The 16,324-nt window shown below is 41.4% G+C and overlaps 2 protein-coding genes across 4 annotated transcripts in view; one reads left to right on the forward strand and one right to left on the reverse strand.

The window, feature by feature from the left end:
- Nucleotides 1–16,324, forward strand: part of ZNF583 (zinc finger protein 583) — a 48,398-nt gene that overhangs the window by 2,472 nt on the left and 29,602 nt on the right. The window lies entirely within an intron of this gene.
- On the reverse strand, nucleotides 2,621–13,825 carry ZNF582 (zinc finger protein 582). 3 transcript variants are annotated; one of them, XM_053606848.1, is made up of 5 exons: nucleotides 12,909–13,825; nucleotides 10,508–10,596; nucleotides 8,203–8,329; nucleotides 7,830–7,925; nucleotides 2,621–5,592 (listed from the first exon to the last, which is right to left on the reverse strand). In XM_053606848.1, the coding sequence occupies exons 1-5, from the start codon at nucleotides 13,027–13,029 to the stop codon at nucleotides 4,277–4,279; spliced, it is 1,749 nt and encodes a 582-aa protein (XP_053462823.1). In that variant the 5' UTR covers nucleotides 13,030–13,825; the 3' UTR covers nucleotides 2,621–4,276. The 3 variants fall into 3 exon arrangements, with proteins under 3 accessions (XP_053462823.1, XP_053462824.1, XP_053462825.1); XM_053606849.1 differs by lacking the exon at nucleotides 7,830–7,925; XM_053606850.1 differs by lacking the exon at nucleotides 10,508–10,596 and having other exon boundaries at nucleotides 12,909–13,081.

Genomic DNA, 16,324 nt, shown 5'->3' on the forward strand with positions numbered 1-16,324 from the left:
CTGAGAAGGTTCTAAGGCAGCAGTTTGTCACTGAGCCAGACCCAGAACCCAGAGTTCCTATCCCTTGTTTTAGTTTTCTTTCAAGCTTCATGTCTTCTGTGATGTCATAAAGCAAATGTCATCTATCTCTGATATTGTTCTAAGGAATTTACCACCTGGATTCCATCTATAATATATAAGGACGAAAGAAAAAAGGGGGTGAGACCGGGCGCTCGCTCCTGTAATCCTAGTACTTTGGGAGGCCAAGGTGGATGGATTGCTTGAGCTCATGAGTTCGAGACCAGCTTGAGCAAAAGCAAGACCCTGTCTCTACTAAAAACAGAAAAACTGAGGCAAGAAGATAGCTTGAGCCTAAGAGACTGAGGATGCTGTGAGCTATGACGCCATGGCACTCTACCGAGGGTGATAACTTAAGACCGTCTCAAAAAAAGGGCGGGGGGTGGGGGGCGTTTTTCTGCAGTCACTGTGTTTGGTGGAAGGAGATCTCAGTGTCACAGAAACTTAACCTTGCAAATACAACTCAACCACTCACATTCTACCTGTATGTTTTTCAACTTTTGTATCTGTTTAATTTTTCTTCTATAAAGAGTAAAACCCAACTGCAGTTATTTTGAGAAATGATTACTGGTACTAAAAGAAGAGGTGAGTTAGGAATAAAGAGGTTGAATTTCACCTGTGAGACTCACAAGCCCTGGGAGATAGCAATTCTGTTGGCCTAAGTGACAGAAGGGGCAAAGGATAGTAAGACTTTTTACTGTGTATCGTTTTACATCAAGCTTTTGAATCATGAGTATATACTGTTTTTTCAAAATAATAAAGTTTTGAACACAATGGCAAGTATTTGTGGAAAAAAACAGTTTTAAAATAATAAAATAGAACAGTTGGTAAGTACTAATGGAACAATATTTAGAAAAAAAGTTCCTTGGGCTGAAAAAAGGTGTGGGACTATCTCATATCCTGCTTAAGATCCTAAATTCCAGGGATAGAAAAAACTTGCTAACTGCTCATACAGCAGTTTTTTGCTATGGTAGGAAAAATTATGGGTCCCCAAAGACGTGCATGTCCTAATCTCAGGATCCTGCCTGTAAATATGTGTTAGCAGAAACAGCTTGCTATATAAAAAATATTTTCTGGAGGGTATGTGCAGAGATCCAGTCTCCTGGCCACCAGAGACATCTCTTCTGTTAAGTCCCTATTACATGTTTTCTTAGAAACTGGATGTCAGCCTCTGCCCTCTGAGCTCTGTTGGCCTTTGTGCGTAGGTTTGCATATACCTGCTCACCAAGGAACATGATTGTATTATGTTTTATATAAGTAACTAAAAAAAAGTGACAAGTTCAAAACAAATGGATGGGCAAAATACAACAGTAACAAAGATAAATCAAGGCTGGACATGGTAGCTCATGCCTGTAATCCTAGCATTCTGGCAGTCTGAGGCAGGTGGATTGTTTGAGCTCAGGAATCCAAGACTAGTGTGAGTAAGAGGGAGACCCAGTCTCTAAAAAATAGTTGGGCTGGCTTGGCGCTTGTAGCTCAGTGAGTAGGGTGCCAGCCACATACACTAAGGCAGGTGGGTGTGAGCCCGGCCTGGGCCTGCTAAGCAACAATGACAACTGCAACAAAAACATAACCGGGCATTGTGGTGGGTGCCTGAAATCCCAGTTACATGGGAGGCTGGGGCAAGAGAATCGCTCAAGCCCAGGAGTTTGAGGTTGCTGTGAGCTATGGTGCCATAGCACTCTACCAAGGGTGACACAGCAAGACTCCGTCTCAATAAAAAAAAAAAAAATGGAATAGTGGGCAGTGCCTGTGGCTCAGTGGGTAGGGAGCAGGCCCCTTATATCAAGGGTGGCGGGTTTGAACCCGGCCCTGGCAAAACTGCAACCACCACCACCAAAAAAATAGCTGGGTGCTGTGGCAGGCACCTGTAGTCCCAGCTACTTGGGAGGCTGAGTCAAGAGAATTGCCTAAGCCCAGGAGTTGGAGGTTGCTATGAGCTGTGATGCCACAGCACTCTACTGAAGATGACAAAGTGAAGCTATCTCCAAAAAAAAAAAAAAAAATAGCTTGGCTTTGTTGGGGGGCAGCTATAGTTCTAGCTACTGCAGAGCCTGTGGTAAGAGAATGCTTAAGCCCAGGAGTTTGATTGAGGCTGCTGTGAGCTATGACACCACCACACTCTACTGAGGGCTGTCTCAAAGAAACCAAAGATAAATCATTACCATTAATTAGTATTAAGTGTTGAAATAAGATACCAAAAAGAATTACCCTGAGCTAGGAGTTGGCAAACTTTTTCTAAAGAACAAGGAAGGCAGTAGGGTAGCAACTGTGGTTTAGTGAGTAGGGCACCAGCCCCATCTACTGAGGGACACAGGTTGGAACCCGGCTCCGACCAAACTGCAACAAAAAAATAGCTGGGTGCTGTGGTGGGCACCTGTAGTCCCAGCTACTTGGGAGGCTGAGGCAAGAGAACCATCTAAGACCAAGAGCTGGAGATTGCTGTGAGCTGTGACACCACAGCACTCTACTGAGGGTGACAAAATGAGACTGTTTCTAAAAAAATAAAAAAAAAGAGGCAGTAAATATAGGTTTTGTGGCCATATGTTCTCTATTGCAACTATTCAGTTCTGATATAGTGGTACAAACGCAGTCACAGATAGTGACCATGCTGTGTTCCAATAAGACTTTATTTTAAAAAACAGGCAGTAGGCTTGATTAGGTTTGTAAACCCCTGTACTAGCCAAAATGGGATATTATGTAATGATAAAAGATGATCCATAAACAGAGGTTTAGTAATATGTCACTATTGGTCAAACAACGTAAGTTAAAAAGCAAAAATCTCTGGAAATTCAAGACCTTGGCCAAAAACAAAGAAAAAAGCAATCAATTTTAGGAAATTCTGATCCAGTATGCTATATTATATAAAAACATGGAGAATTTTATTGTAATCCGGTGGTTCAATAAACTTACTTTAGGAACTTGTATCCACAAATGTAGAATAAATATTTTTTTCAGCATTCATGGAACATATACAAAAATCTACAAAGCCAAACTGACAAAAGTAGATATTTTCAGGCCAAAAGTACCAATTGTAATGAAATAAATTCTGAAGTTATGCCATTTAGGATGCTTTTGGCTGCAAATTTATAAAATATCCAAATAAAAGGTTTCCAGCAAGTTTTTTTTTTTTTTTTACTTAACAAGGCATCAAAGAGGCAATTCCAGAATTGGCCCAGTAGCCCAGTAGCTAAGGCTCTAGGTCAGCTTTGCTGAGGCCCCCTGTTTTCTCCACTTGGTTCCAAGATAGCTGCAGCAGCTCTGGGCATCAAGTTTTCATAAGAAAATGTTTAAAAGCAGTAAGTGAGAGGGATGGAGTTTCCATAATATACGTCACCTCTGAGAGTAAAATATTTCCCAGTAGTTCCAGAAGATTCCCCTGGCCAACACTGGGATATACTGGCCATTCTGAGCTGTACAGGATGCTGGAAAATTAGCATCTGATAGCCTCAGATAAGACAAGACACAGCTGCTGCCAGAAAGAAGGGGGCTTGGCTATGCCTGCTAGGCTGGCAACCATCTGTCTGTGACAGTCATGTAAATTAACTAAAAATAATTTAACATTGTAGAAATTAAGAAACACTTTCCTAAATTTAAATTATTCCTGGATCAGGAAGAAATAAAAACTGAGATTAGCGAAAGATGATCATTTTCTATTTACTATTGATCATCATTTTCTGTTCTTATTACTTTTTTTCATTGCCTGGGTGTTTGGTAGTCTTGAGTAGCACATTTAGTGTATTACAATTTATCTTTCAGGTTTTCATATAATATGCATGCATTTAAAAGCTATAAAAATTACTCTAGGTGAAGCTTTGGCTACATCTCACATCTCTTTGTAGCCTACACCTCATGTCTCTTGATGTGTAAACTTCTCAATTCATTCTTTCCATTACCATTTATGGGGATCACATGATCTATTTCCTTGTTAATCAAGTAATAATTTGACTTTTTTTTAATTTCCAAGAAAACTAAAACATTGACTCTTGTTAAAATTATTACACTGTAGTTAGAAAATGTGATACTGGAATGTGTTGGAGAACAAAATTTTTCTAGCCTTTTCTTGCTTCTTTAACAATCATGATCTAAACAATTTTCATCCAGAAAATTTTTCTTTGATACGGATTTTCTGATTTAGAATAAAATATAAGGTCTAAATGAAGGCATTCTCACTTACATTACATTCTTCAGGTCTTCATCCGTAAGAGTTGTGATTAGCCTAAGCTAGTGGGCTTTCTCCATTACTTCCGTTCATATGGTTGCTTGCCAGCATAAATTCTCTGATGATTAATAAGGGATAAGTGCTGATTGAAGGCTTTTCTACATTTATTAAATTCACATGTGTTTCTCTATTATGCATTCTCTGATGTTGAACAGTTGATTCATGACTTAAGGTCCTCCTGCACTCCTTATATTCATAGAGCTTTTCCTCAGTATGAATTACTTGATGTTGAATCAGTTGTGAGCAATGACTAAAAGCCTTCCCACATTCCTTACATTCATATGGCTTTTCACCAGTATGAATTCTGTAATGTACAGTAAGATGTGAGACCCGTTTGAAAGCTCTCCCACACACCTTACACTGGTAGGGTTTCTCTCCAGTGTGGATTCTCTGATGTTGCTTAAGTTGTGAGCTCACTCTAAAGGCCTTTCCACATGCCTTACATTCATAGGGTTTCTCACCTGTATGAATTCTCTGATGTCGAATAAGAGTTGAACCTTGATTAAAGGCTTTCCCACACTCCTTACATTCATAGAGTTTCTTGCCAGTATGAACAGTCTGATGTTGAATCAATTGAGACCGGTGACTAAAGGTTTTCCCACATTCCTTGCATGCATAGGGTTTTTCACCAGTATGAATTCTATAATGTACTTTAAGATGTGAGATACGATTGAAGGCCTTGCCACATTCCTTACACTGATAGGGTTTCTCACCAGTATGAATTCGCTGATGTTCAATCAACTGTGAACTTCGACTGAAAGCCTTTGCACAATCCTTACATTCATAAGGTTTCTCACCAGTATGAACTCTCTGATGTTGTATGAAATTTGAACCAGAATTGAAAGCCTTCCCACATTCCTTACATTCATAGGGTTTCTTGCCAGAATGAATATTCTCATGTTGAATTAATCGTGAGCCATATTTAAAGGCCTTCCCACATTCTTTACATTTATAGGGTTTCTCATTAGTATGAATTCCTTGATGATTAATAAGGAATTTCTTTTGCCAGAAGTCTTTTCTGCATTTATCATAGCCATAGGGTTTTTCTCTAGTATGAATTTTCTGATAAAAAGCAAGGGATTCTTGCTGGTCAAAAATAGGAATTTCTTCACGACTGATTGTCATTTCACTGAAATGTCTGTTTAGATTTCCTTGTCTGATAAACTGGCTTCTGCATTCCCAGTCATCTTGGACACTCGAGCACTCAAGACTATAACCTGTAAGGCTTTCCATAATCTCCCATTGGGGTGATTCAACTTCATATACATGCTGCTTTGGAGATAATACCTTGGCATCACATCCAGATTCCACTACTGAAGAAGAAGAACACAATAAAGCAAATGTGTATTATTTTCCTTTTCCAGAAAAAGGAACTATTATAGTTGGAATTGGAAGGTTTAGACTCAAAATAATACACTCAGAATAATAAACTCTTAAATCTAAGTAATTAGAAAGTGGACAAATAGAATGGAGAAAGGGGAAATAACATAAATGAGATGGGGGAGGTAATCACAGAGGTGGTTCATGCCTAACATTAAATTATTCATATATTCTTCCAACCTAGCTTTGGGTAATGTAGGGACCATTTGGGGGCCTATAAATAAAAGTTTACCTTTTATTACTCCATTAGCAGTCATAACGTCAATATACCTGATAATATGGATATTTCTGAATAATTTAAATTTAAAAGTTTTAATAATTTAAGTGTTCCATTGAAGTTTGTTTATTTATTTATTTTTATTTTTTAATTTTTTTTGTTGTTGCATTTTGGCCGGGGCTGGGTTTCAACCTGCCACCCTCGGTATATGGGGCCGGCCCCCTACTCACTAAGCCACAGGCACCACCCTCAAGGATTTTTTGTTTTTAATTTTTTCAAATGGGATATCACTGCTACCCAGGCTGAAATGCAGTAGCTGTTCATAGGCATGATTATGATATAGGCACCACAGCCTTGAACTCCTGGGCCCAAATGACACTACTGTCTCAGCTTCCCATGTAGCTAGGAAATACAAGAGCATGCCATTGTACCTGGCTACAGAAGGATTTTTAATATATAAAAGTATTTAACACAATATACTAACTTTCTGTCTACCTACTCAAATCTATTCTCTGTCATGCCCTTATATTTCTTATTAATCTATGCATTGACTTCTATGCTACTTCTTTTAGAAACATAAAATTCTTTTTTTACTTTTTTAAAAGTTTTTGTTTTAAAAAACTTTTGGAATGTATACTCCTGCATATGTGAAGTATTAAATTGTGACCTATCAGTCATAGCTAAATAGTTAACTTAAAAGTTGACACCTTTTGATTCATGTGAGGTCTGTTATTCTTGCATTTATGTACATGGCTGTAAATTATATGCAATTGTTCTGTATTTATATTAACCAGCTGCTGACTTTTATTTGAATTGCTAAAAGTTAAAAAGTTAAATGAAAAAAATTATGAGGATTATGTGCAAAGAAACCAGGAGCAAGTTTGAAAGGGTTCTCAAGGGCCAAATTTGGAAAAATATGAACACTGTGATAAATAATGATAATAGCTTATAATCTGTTACTGAATAAGATCTATTAATTCATATGATATAAATGGTGAACAGAAAAAAACTCTTCTTTACAGTATCATGTTAACTACTAAATGACGAAGAATAAAGTTTAAAAAATCATTATTTTGTAATTATCAGTCATTATCTGATCCAAGAGAAAACTGTTGATGAATTCTGAAGATAGCAATTAAAAATTTTGGGAGAAGAACAATATTTATATATTCTCAAAGTAGTTCTCCACAAATCATGGCTTGACTGTACTTCCACACTGGTTTCCCACTACCCACAGTGCAGAATCCAAACTTCTTAACAGGGCTGCCTTCCCTATCATACCCGTCTGTGCTCCTGCCCTTCTTCATCAAGGTCAGCCACACAGGCATTCGTTCTCTGTGGTACCAGGGCTCCTCCTGCTCAAGTCCTTCACATGCTACAACCAATATTTTTTCAACTACAGCTCATATTCCTTGTCTCAGCTAAAAATCATCCTTGGAGAGGCCATCAGCCCTCTCATGTATCCCTGCTGAACCTGTTCATTTTCATTTTTTTTTTTTTTTTTTTGCTCATGGGCACGCATGTGTGCTTTTGTATCAATTTCCCACTACAGTGTAAGTTCCATGAAGGCAGAGATAATGTCTGCCTGCCTCACCTCAATGTATACTGTGGCACATAATCAAAGCTTAAGAAATACCTTTTACTAACTCTCCAAAGTTCAAGAAACAAACAATATAAATTTCTTTAGAAAAATGGTCAAAGGATACAGACATCTTTCCAAAGAGAAAAATACTTTCCTTAGGAACCAACCATATTTTTACTTACTCATAAAGGAAGGAACAGCTACCTTTGTCAACTGCTACTGACAAGCTGAGGAAGATAATGACTAAGATATGACCTCTGAATTTGGCAGCTTACAGGGAAGATTTTCTAATGCACAGGGCTTGTTTCCTTCCCAAACAACTGACCTGATACCTGCAGTGGCTGCTCCCTTCTCACCGATGCCTCACTAACCTGGGCACAGGTCTCCTGTTGTCACCCTCTCCACTATCCAGGGCTCTTTGCCTTGCTCCAGGAAGGAGATTACATCAGGTTTGGAAATGGGAAGACCTGAAGAAGAGAGAAAACATGCTACCTAGTTATGGTATGGGGGCCCCAGAATTCAGAATCTCCTGGTCATCAAGGAGGAAAAGCAGTTGCAGGAAGGGCGAGAAGATGTGAGAGTTGCCTGATAGTAGGAAAAGACATACCATCAGCTGATGAAGCTGCCCTTTAACCCCTCAAAAATGACCAACAAGTCCACAAACTGAAAGGCACCCAGAAATTGACCAGGAAGGACCAACATACCCAAGGATAACCTCCACACTAAAAGACCAGATCATCTTACCCAGTGAGACCAGGTTGCTGTAGGTCTCCAACATCACATCTCTGTACAGATCCCTCTGAGCAGGCACCAGCCACTGCCATTCTTCTTGGGAGAAGAGTATGGCCACATCCCTGAACAATTCTGACCCCTGGAACAACAGGCATATATGATATATGTGTATTTCAATGGTTCACAGTGGGATGAGAAGAGCTGGAGGTCTTTAAAGGAAAGGGTTGTTTTGTTGAACAAGAAGGCTGGGCTGGATGTGAGCAGGTAACAGAGGAAAAGGGCGTGAGTAAAATCAAATGTTTAGATATTCTTAAATATTGCTTTTTACTGTAAACCAAAATTCCTGTATTACAGATCTAGGATGAAAGTTAAAATCAAGCTAAATGGAGTCCTTCCTTACTATAAGAAATGGTATAAGAAAGGATGTTGCCCATTCTGTATTTAGCATATAAATTCTTTTTTTTTCTTTTTGAGACATAGTCTCACTATGTCGCCCTCGGTAAAGTGCCATGGTGTCACAGCTCATAGTAACCTCAAACTCTTGGGCTCAAGCGATTCTCTTGCCTCAGACTCCCTTGTAGCTGGGACTACAGGTGCCCACCACAACACCTGGCTATTCTTTGTTTGTTTGCTTAGCAGGCTTAGGCCAGGTTTGAACCCACCAGCCCTGGTGCAGGTGGCTGGCACCCTAACTGCTGAGCTACAGGTACTGAGCCAGCATATAAATTCTTAATTAAGGTGAAACCTATCATTTCTACCTTTACGAAGTAACAACCACAAAAAAATTTTTGATGGACTATCCCCAAATATTTCATTATTTTTTTGGGGGGTGCGGGGGAACACAGTCTGACTTTGTCACCCTTGGTAGAGTGCTGTGGTGTCACAGCTCACAGAAACCTCCAACTCTTGGGCTTAAGTGATTCTCTTGCCTCAGCCTCCCAAGTAGCTGGGACAACAGGTGCCTGCCACAAAGCCTGGCTATTTTTTTTTTGGTTGTAGTTGTCCTTGTTGTTTGGCAGGTCTGGGCTGGATTCAAACCCACCAGCTCCGTTGTATGTGTCTGGTGCCCTAGCCGCTGAGCTATAGGCACCGAGCCTTCATTTTTATTTTTATTATATTATTATTATTTGGGGGGCAGGGTGTTGCTTCGTCATCATAGCTAACTGAAGCCTCAAACTCCTGGGTTCAAGCCATCCTCCTGTCTCAGCTTCCAGAGTAGCTGGGACTACAGGCACCTGCCACCATGTCCAGCTAATTTTTCTAATTTTTTGTAAATACAGGTCTCACTATGTTGCCCAGGCTGGTCTTGAACTCCTGGCATCCCACTTTGGCCTTTCAAAGTGCTAAGATTACAGGTATGAACCACAGTGCCCAGCCTCTCCAATTATTTTATTTTTTAAAATTACATAAAAGAAGTTTTCTATCTTAGAAATAGGATTTTTGTGTAAGTCAAGAATTTCTTAGAGATGTAATTTCATTATATCAGAACATATCACAAGCATTTTTCTTCATGAGAAAAATCATGAACAAAGATCACTTTTATGGATTATATAATTTTCTATCAAAAAGAAGAAAGACTCAAATATCCTCTTATTTTATTTATTTATATTTTTTACATAACTTCATCTCAAAAGCTAATCAGCTTATTTTGGATCCAGACAGTAGATCAAGTATCTAAGCCTCTTCCAAGCTCTGACTATCTCCCCATCTGGCTGACTATCTCACTTGCTGTAACTCTGCACTTCTCTTGCTCTTAAGCTACAGAAGCTAATGCAGAAGGACCCAGATTCAAATTCTCTGTTCACCCTCAAACTAGACCTTAATTCTGGCATTTAATTTCTCACAGATTTCTAGCTAAGCATCAGTTACATACACAACCTTTCCCGAAGCATGACAGTACACCACATGCTGAAATGAAAACCAATCACACCACCTCCCCTGCTGTTCCATATGTGATTGCTCCTAAGTCTTCATTTACATCTCTTCAAACCTCCGTTCCTACAAGAGATGTTCTCATTTCTTTTTGTGTGTTTTATATACATGGCATGGAATACTAAGGGATGTCTCATTTCATACAAAGAAATGGATTTCTGCTCTATCTAGTTGGCAAAAGACAACCACCAGGAGTATAGAATGCTATACAGAATGAGTCAGTGGGCTTTTGTCAGAGAGGAGGGGATAGTGGGAGGAGGGACTAGCTGCCTGATCCTTTAATTCTCTAAAATGGGAACCTCTGAGAACCAAATTCCTGGATAGGGAGACAGGTGGGAAGTTTCAGGATAAGGAAAGCAAATATTTACATGATTTTAAAACTCACAAGGGACATGACTTTTAGAATTTCAAGGCCTGATGGGTCCTTCTCCTGGTTCCTCTCTTGGGGAAGGGCACAGACGTGAGATGGCAGAGCTAGGGGAGGAAAGAGCAAACATGAGAGGCTAGGCTTGCCTCACAGCCCCCAGAATGCCAAGGTTACAGGGTTACCTGCTTGCCCTCCACCCACCATAAAAACCAGAGTTGGGACAAACTGTGATCGTCACCCAACCTCAGGAAAGCAGCTTCACTGATCAAAGAGAAAAGAAACCAGTGGTCCTTTTTCACCCATTTTATCCAAAATACCCAGAGGTACTGCCTTATCGATGTAATCCTGAGAGAGGAATGTTCAGAGCTGGTCTAGTGTCTGAGACTTATAAGGTACCTCAAGGACAATGAAGGCTCTCCTAAAGCCAGGGAGCACAGAAGACCTGTATAATCTGTAAAGCCTCAAGCAGAATAAAGCCTTCCTAAGACCAGGCCATTTACCTCTCTAATTCAGTGGTTCTCAACATTCCGAATGCTGCAATGTATTTTCATTGTTAAAAGGGGGTCGCGACCCACAAGTTGAGAACCGCTGCTCTAATTCATCAAATTCAACACCTTCAGAAGTCTATTTGGCTCTTTTCCCAACTTCCAAATTTACAAAGAGTCCCACAACCCAAACTGAGGGTTTGTTGACAGGATTTCATAGGGCCTGCCTTAAGTGAACAAATGGAGTGGAGTGAAAGGGGACAATAAAACAAATTAAAAGGACCAGGCTCAGCACTTCATTATCAACACATAAATGTGCCCTTCCACAGAAACACAGCAATGCACAAAGCTGCACGCTTAGTATTTGCTAAAGAAAAAAATCAAAAATTACTACTTAAGTAAGGAAGTCAACAAGTAGGAAAGTGGCTAAATCATTTTTGGCACAGCCATATGTAACAGCAAGCAACTATCAAAAATGATTTTGGGGGGCGGCGCCTGTGGCTCAGTGAGTAGGGCGCCGGCCCCATATGCCGAGGGTGGCGGGTTCAAACCCAGCCCCGGCCAAACTGCAACAAAAAAATAGCCGGGCGTTGTGGCGGGCGCCTGTAGTCCCAGCTACTTGGGAGGCTGAGGCAGGAGAATCGCCTAAGCCCAGGAGTTGGAGGTTGCTGTGAGCCGTGTGACGCCACGGCACTCTACCCGAGGGCGGTACAGTGAGACTCTGTCTCTACAAAAAAAAAAATAATAAAATAAATAAAAAATAAAATAAAATAAAAAAATGATGTTGGGCAGCATTAACAAAGAAAGTCACAAATAGATACTCTATATAGCACGTGACCATTCAGGAAAAAGAAGTCAACCCCATTCACCCACTGACACACAGGCTCAAAACAAAACAAAACCAACAGCGGAAACAGGAAACATTCAAGTATTTAGAATGTTATTTAACCACTTCTTGCGGTCATTAAATTAGTATTTTTTTAAAGGAGTGCAGGGGAGTGCCTGTCACATTACAAATTTTAGTTCTAAGTAATGTGTGAGTGAAATATGAATGTTGCTTGACGTGGTGTAATAGGTAGCTTTTCCTCATTATGACTACCTTTTTTTTTTTTCTTTTTTGAGACAGAGCCTCAAGCTGTCATGGATAGAGTGCCATGGGTAGATGCCATGGGTAGATGCCATGGCATCACAGCTCACAGCAACCTCAAACTCCTGGGCTCAAGCGATTCTCTTGCCTCCGCCTCCCAAGTAGCTGGGACCTCAGGCGCCCGCCACAATGCCCGGCTATTTTTTGGTTGTAGATGTCACTGTTTGGCGGGCCCGGCCTGGATGCTAACCCGCCAGCTCAGGTGTATGTGGCTGGCGCTTTAGCCCCTTGAGCCACAGGCGCCAAGCCCATTATGACTACTTTTATAAGCATTATTTGTATTAATTGTACGATAACCTATTCAAACAAGATGGGCTGTCATTCTCTCAACTATTTCCCCATTGTTGGACACAGAATCTGAACAAGATGGTCTAAATTCTAAAATATACCCAAGGATAAGTCTCTGCTTCTAAACCAGTGATTCTAAACCGTTTTGAGATATAGCAACTCTTTGAGAACCTCATGAAACAAGACTTTGCACTAGATTTAAAGGGGAAAAACAAAGGCACGAACACGACTGAATGCAAAACATCCGCAATTTCAGGGGTCAGGCCTTCCACCCCCACCTACAAGGTCCAAACACCTGGGCTATACGGCCTGACGCGGAAAGAGGGCGCTAGCAGGGCCGCGACGCAAGGGCCATAGGGAAATGTAGTCCAGGGCCGGAAAGCCACAGTACGATGCCCGGTGAGACGTCCCGGTTCTTCTCAGGCCCCAGACCCGCCTGGCCGCGGCGCCCGCTCCCGCACTGACCCCGAAACGTCTGGTCAGCTCCAGAGTCTCTCACCTGACGCCTCTTCGGGTCCAAGGGCCACCGCAACCGCATCCCAGGATGCCCTTCCACCTCTGTAGCAGAGGACTCGCCGCGCGAAGCCGGAAGATGGCGCGGACGCACACAGCCTTCCCATACTGCGCCGTGATTGGACGCGCGCCGCAGTCTTTTCTGGGAAGCGTAGTACTCTCTAGGGTGGGAAGGCCACAGCCAACATCTCTTTTCAATTTTTCGGGGGTTGTGAGTGCCTATGTGTATGGACCCGCGGTGGACGTGCGTTTGAGCTGGGTCGCTGCGGGGAGGTCTGAAGCATCGGGAGTTTCTGCATAGGGCTCTGAATGACCGTGTGGTGAATGTCGTGACGGTGTGCGGCGTTGAGTGTGTGATTGGGACCGTTTAGTAGTCATACACTCTTGTGTTACTGTGAAAGTGTCTATGTGAGGAACTTTCTCGTCATTAAGCTGAGCAGCCATTTTACCAGAAGATTCGGAAGTCTTAAGTGTTTATCTGGTCACTAATTTTAAACAGTACGTCCACGGTGAAATGTGAACTGTGAAGGACAATGCAAGGTCAGCAAAAATGCTGTATAGGGCCCCTTAGAGAGTTTTCTGTTATGAGACAGCATCTCTTGGCCAAATATCAGACTGCCACGAGTAGCTGTTCATTCTCTTCTGAGGTTAGGCGACTTTGGTGTGGGTAAATGAGAGAAGCCCTCGACCTTACACATTCTGGGGCAATGTGTTCCATCTCCTGGATGGTGATCTGGCCCTACTGTGCCTGGTGTCTCAATGAGGAAACCTTCCCTGTCCAAGGTGATCAAGATTTTCCTTCTCTCTCCCTCCCTCCCCCCCATCTCTTTTTGAGACAGTTTCAAGCTATTGCCGTGGGTAGAGTATCCTAGCATCACAGCCCACAGCAACCTCAAACTCTTGGGCTTAAGGATTCTCTTGCCTCAGCCTCCCAAGTAGTTGGGACTACAGGCGCCCGGGCTATTTTTTGGTTGCAGTTGTCATTGTTGCTTAGCAGGACCAGTCGGGTTCCAACCCACCACTGTAGGTGTATGTGGCCTGGGCGCTGCCACGCCTGACTCCCTTTTTTTGTTTGTTTGTTTTTTTAGAGATGGGATCTTGCTTTGTTGCTCAGGCTGGAGTGTGATCTTAGCCTACTGTAGCCTCAAACTCCTGGGCTGAAACAATCCTCCCACCTCAACCTCCCAAGTACTTGGGACTAAAAGGGCATACCACCATGCTCAGCTAATTTTCAAAAAAAATTTCTGGAGATTCATCTTGCTGGCATTTAAGGCTACAGTAGGCTTAAAAGAGAAGAAGAAATATAAATTATGAAGCCCAAGAAAAGACCATGCCCAGCTGTACACATCAGCCTATGGTCAGATGATGGCACCATCAGGAATGATATGGTATTCATAACTGATAAAGGATCAGGAGAGATGACAATTAGCTAATATTATGATGACTCAACTAGGAGTGTGATCGCGAGTAGAAACCAAAATCCCATTGGATGCTTTCCAACTATTTTTTTTTTTTTTTTTTGTAGAGACAGAGTCTCACTTTATGGCCCTCTGTAGAGTGCCGTGGCCTCACACAGCTCACAGCAACCTCCAACTCCTGGGCTTAAGCGATTCTCTTGCCTCAGCCTCCCGAGCAGCTGGGACTACAGGCGCCTGCCACAACGCCCGGCTATTTTTTTGTTGCAGTTTGGCCGGGGCTGGGTTTGAACCCACCACCCTCGGTATATGGGGCCGGCGCCTTATCGACTGAGCCACAGGCGCCGCCCTTCCAACTATTTTTTGATAATGAAACTATGCATGTAATTATTTTTTTTCCCCCATGGAAAAACCCTCTTGTTTATTTGATTAAACAAAAATAAAATAAGCTGCATAGGAACAATTTTAAAGTCCAAAGAGACACCAACTTTGTTTTAAGGCTGTAGTAGCTGATACAGCATCTCCTTGCTACCTTCTCCAGCTTTCTCTGTGCACCACAGCAATACATTCAGAAGCCTGTTAGCTAACACAGGAGTTTTTGAACACTTTTCCATTGGTTCTTCATCTGCTCATTGCATGTCATGCCTGTGGCCTGCAATATTAACATTTAAGATTTAAAAGGGAAAGCCAAAAGGAAAAAACAAAAACAAAAACCCCACTTTTGCCTAAAGGTTTTGGGGAAAAATCTTCATTTCCCCACCACCTGCTGAATTGATAGGATTCACACTACCATGGCAATGCCCATTTAAAAAGTGGCAAGAGGCAGGCAGCACCCTACATGGGCCTGCAGCCTGGGGAGTTATTCCGGTAGTTATATATGTAATTATTAAGTTTACAAACCAGAATCTATATTCAAAGGGTTATATAAGGATATATACATCCAAAAGTCTGGTGATTTTGTAAAAGAAGAAATTTTAGAATTAATTGGAGTTCTTCTAAATTGTGGTGAGAGAGGATTCCCGAGAAGAGTGAGGTCTAGAAGAACAGGTCTTCTCAAGGAGAAGGATACACCTGCAGGGTCTTCTCCATGGTAACTCAGCTCTTGGGAATTTGTCAACTTTACTTCCTGGAACTTGGAAATTTCCAAGTTCTGTGAAATCCTGTAGTTCTGTAGGGGCTGAAATAGCATCTCCCACTTGATTCAAACTGGCCAGTGAGAAGGATAGCTGTGGGGTGGAACTTTTGACTATCAATAAAAAGGGAAAGACCAAGCCAGTCGGGGAGCGCAGCCATTTGGACTTTTTCTATGCCGTAAGCTCCAGGCTATTGAATAAAGTCCTTCCTGTTATAAACATGGTGTTTGGGTATTCATTCTCTCCATTGGGCCTCGTCTTCCTGCAACAGTGGTATGCACCAGAAAAATAGATAATTTCCAAGATCTTTTCAATGAGGAGAATTTTCCAATTTACTGCACTACTTTATCACAACACAGAATGTGAATCCTACTGAAATGTCTACATTTTGATAATATTGCAGCACGTGAAACTCGAAGATGGCAACACAAGTTTGCTCCAGTTTGTGACCTTTGAAATATAGTTGTAAAAAAGTTCTCACTGTATTACAGTCCTCATGAATCTGTCACTGTCAATGAGGAATTGGTGTCTTTCCATGGGCATTTTCCATTCCCATGGGCATTTTACTTCCCAATTAAACCTGGGAAGTATGGAATTGAAGTGAACCTTTTTGTGTGATTCTTCTATAAGCTGTGGTTTGGTGGTGGAGCTATATGCTAGGAAATCTGAGAACTTTCTGAAAAGTTACAATAGTGGCTCCAAGATTGTAAAAAGATTGCTTCAGAATTGTCATTTGGATCAGTCTGGAAAGAAATATTACCCTGGCCAGAAAATTTACCTCTATCGCCATGGCTTTTGAGTTGCTTCAAAAGAATATAACCACAATTGGTACTATTCAAAATGATAAAAGGGAT

Source organism: Nycticebus coucang, chromosome 10 (assembly GCF_027406575.1).
Source record: "Nycticebus coucang isolate mNycCou1 chromosome 10, mNycCou1.pri, whole genome shotgun sequence".
Taxonomy (NCBI): domain Eukaryota; kingdom Metazoa; phylum Chordata; class Mammalia; order Primates; family Lorisidae; genus Nycticebus; species Nycticebus coucang.

Coding starts and splice junctions, on each gene's coding strand:
- ZNF582 (XM_053606848.1), bottom strand. CDS start 13,029: ATGGGAAGGCTGTGTGCGTCCGCGCCATCTTCCGGCTTCGCGCGGCGA. Junction 7,926..8,202: donor CAGCAACCTGGTCTCACTGG/GTAAGATGATCT, acceptor TCTCTTCTTCAG/GTCTTCCCATTTCCAAACCT. Junction 5,593..7,829: donor AACAGGAGACCTGTGCCCAG/GTTAGTGAGGCA, acceptor CTTCTTCTTCAG/TAGTGGAATCTGGATGTGAT.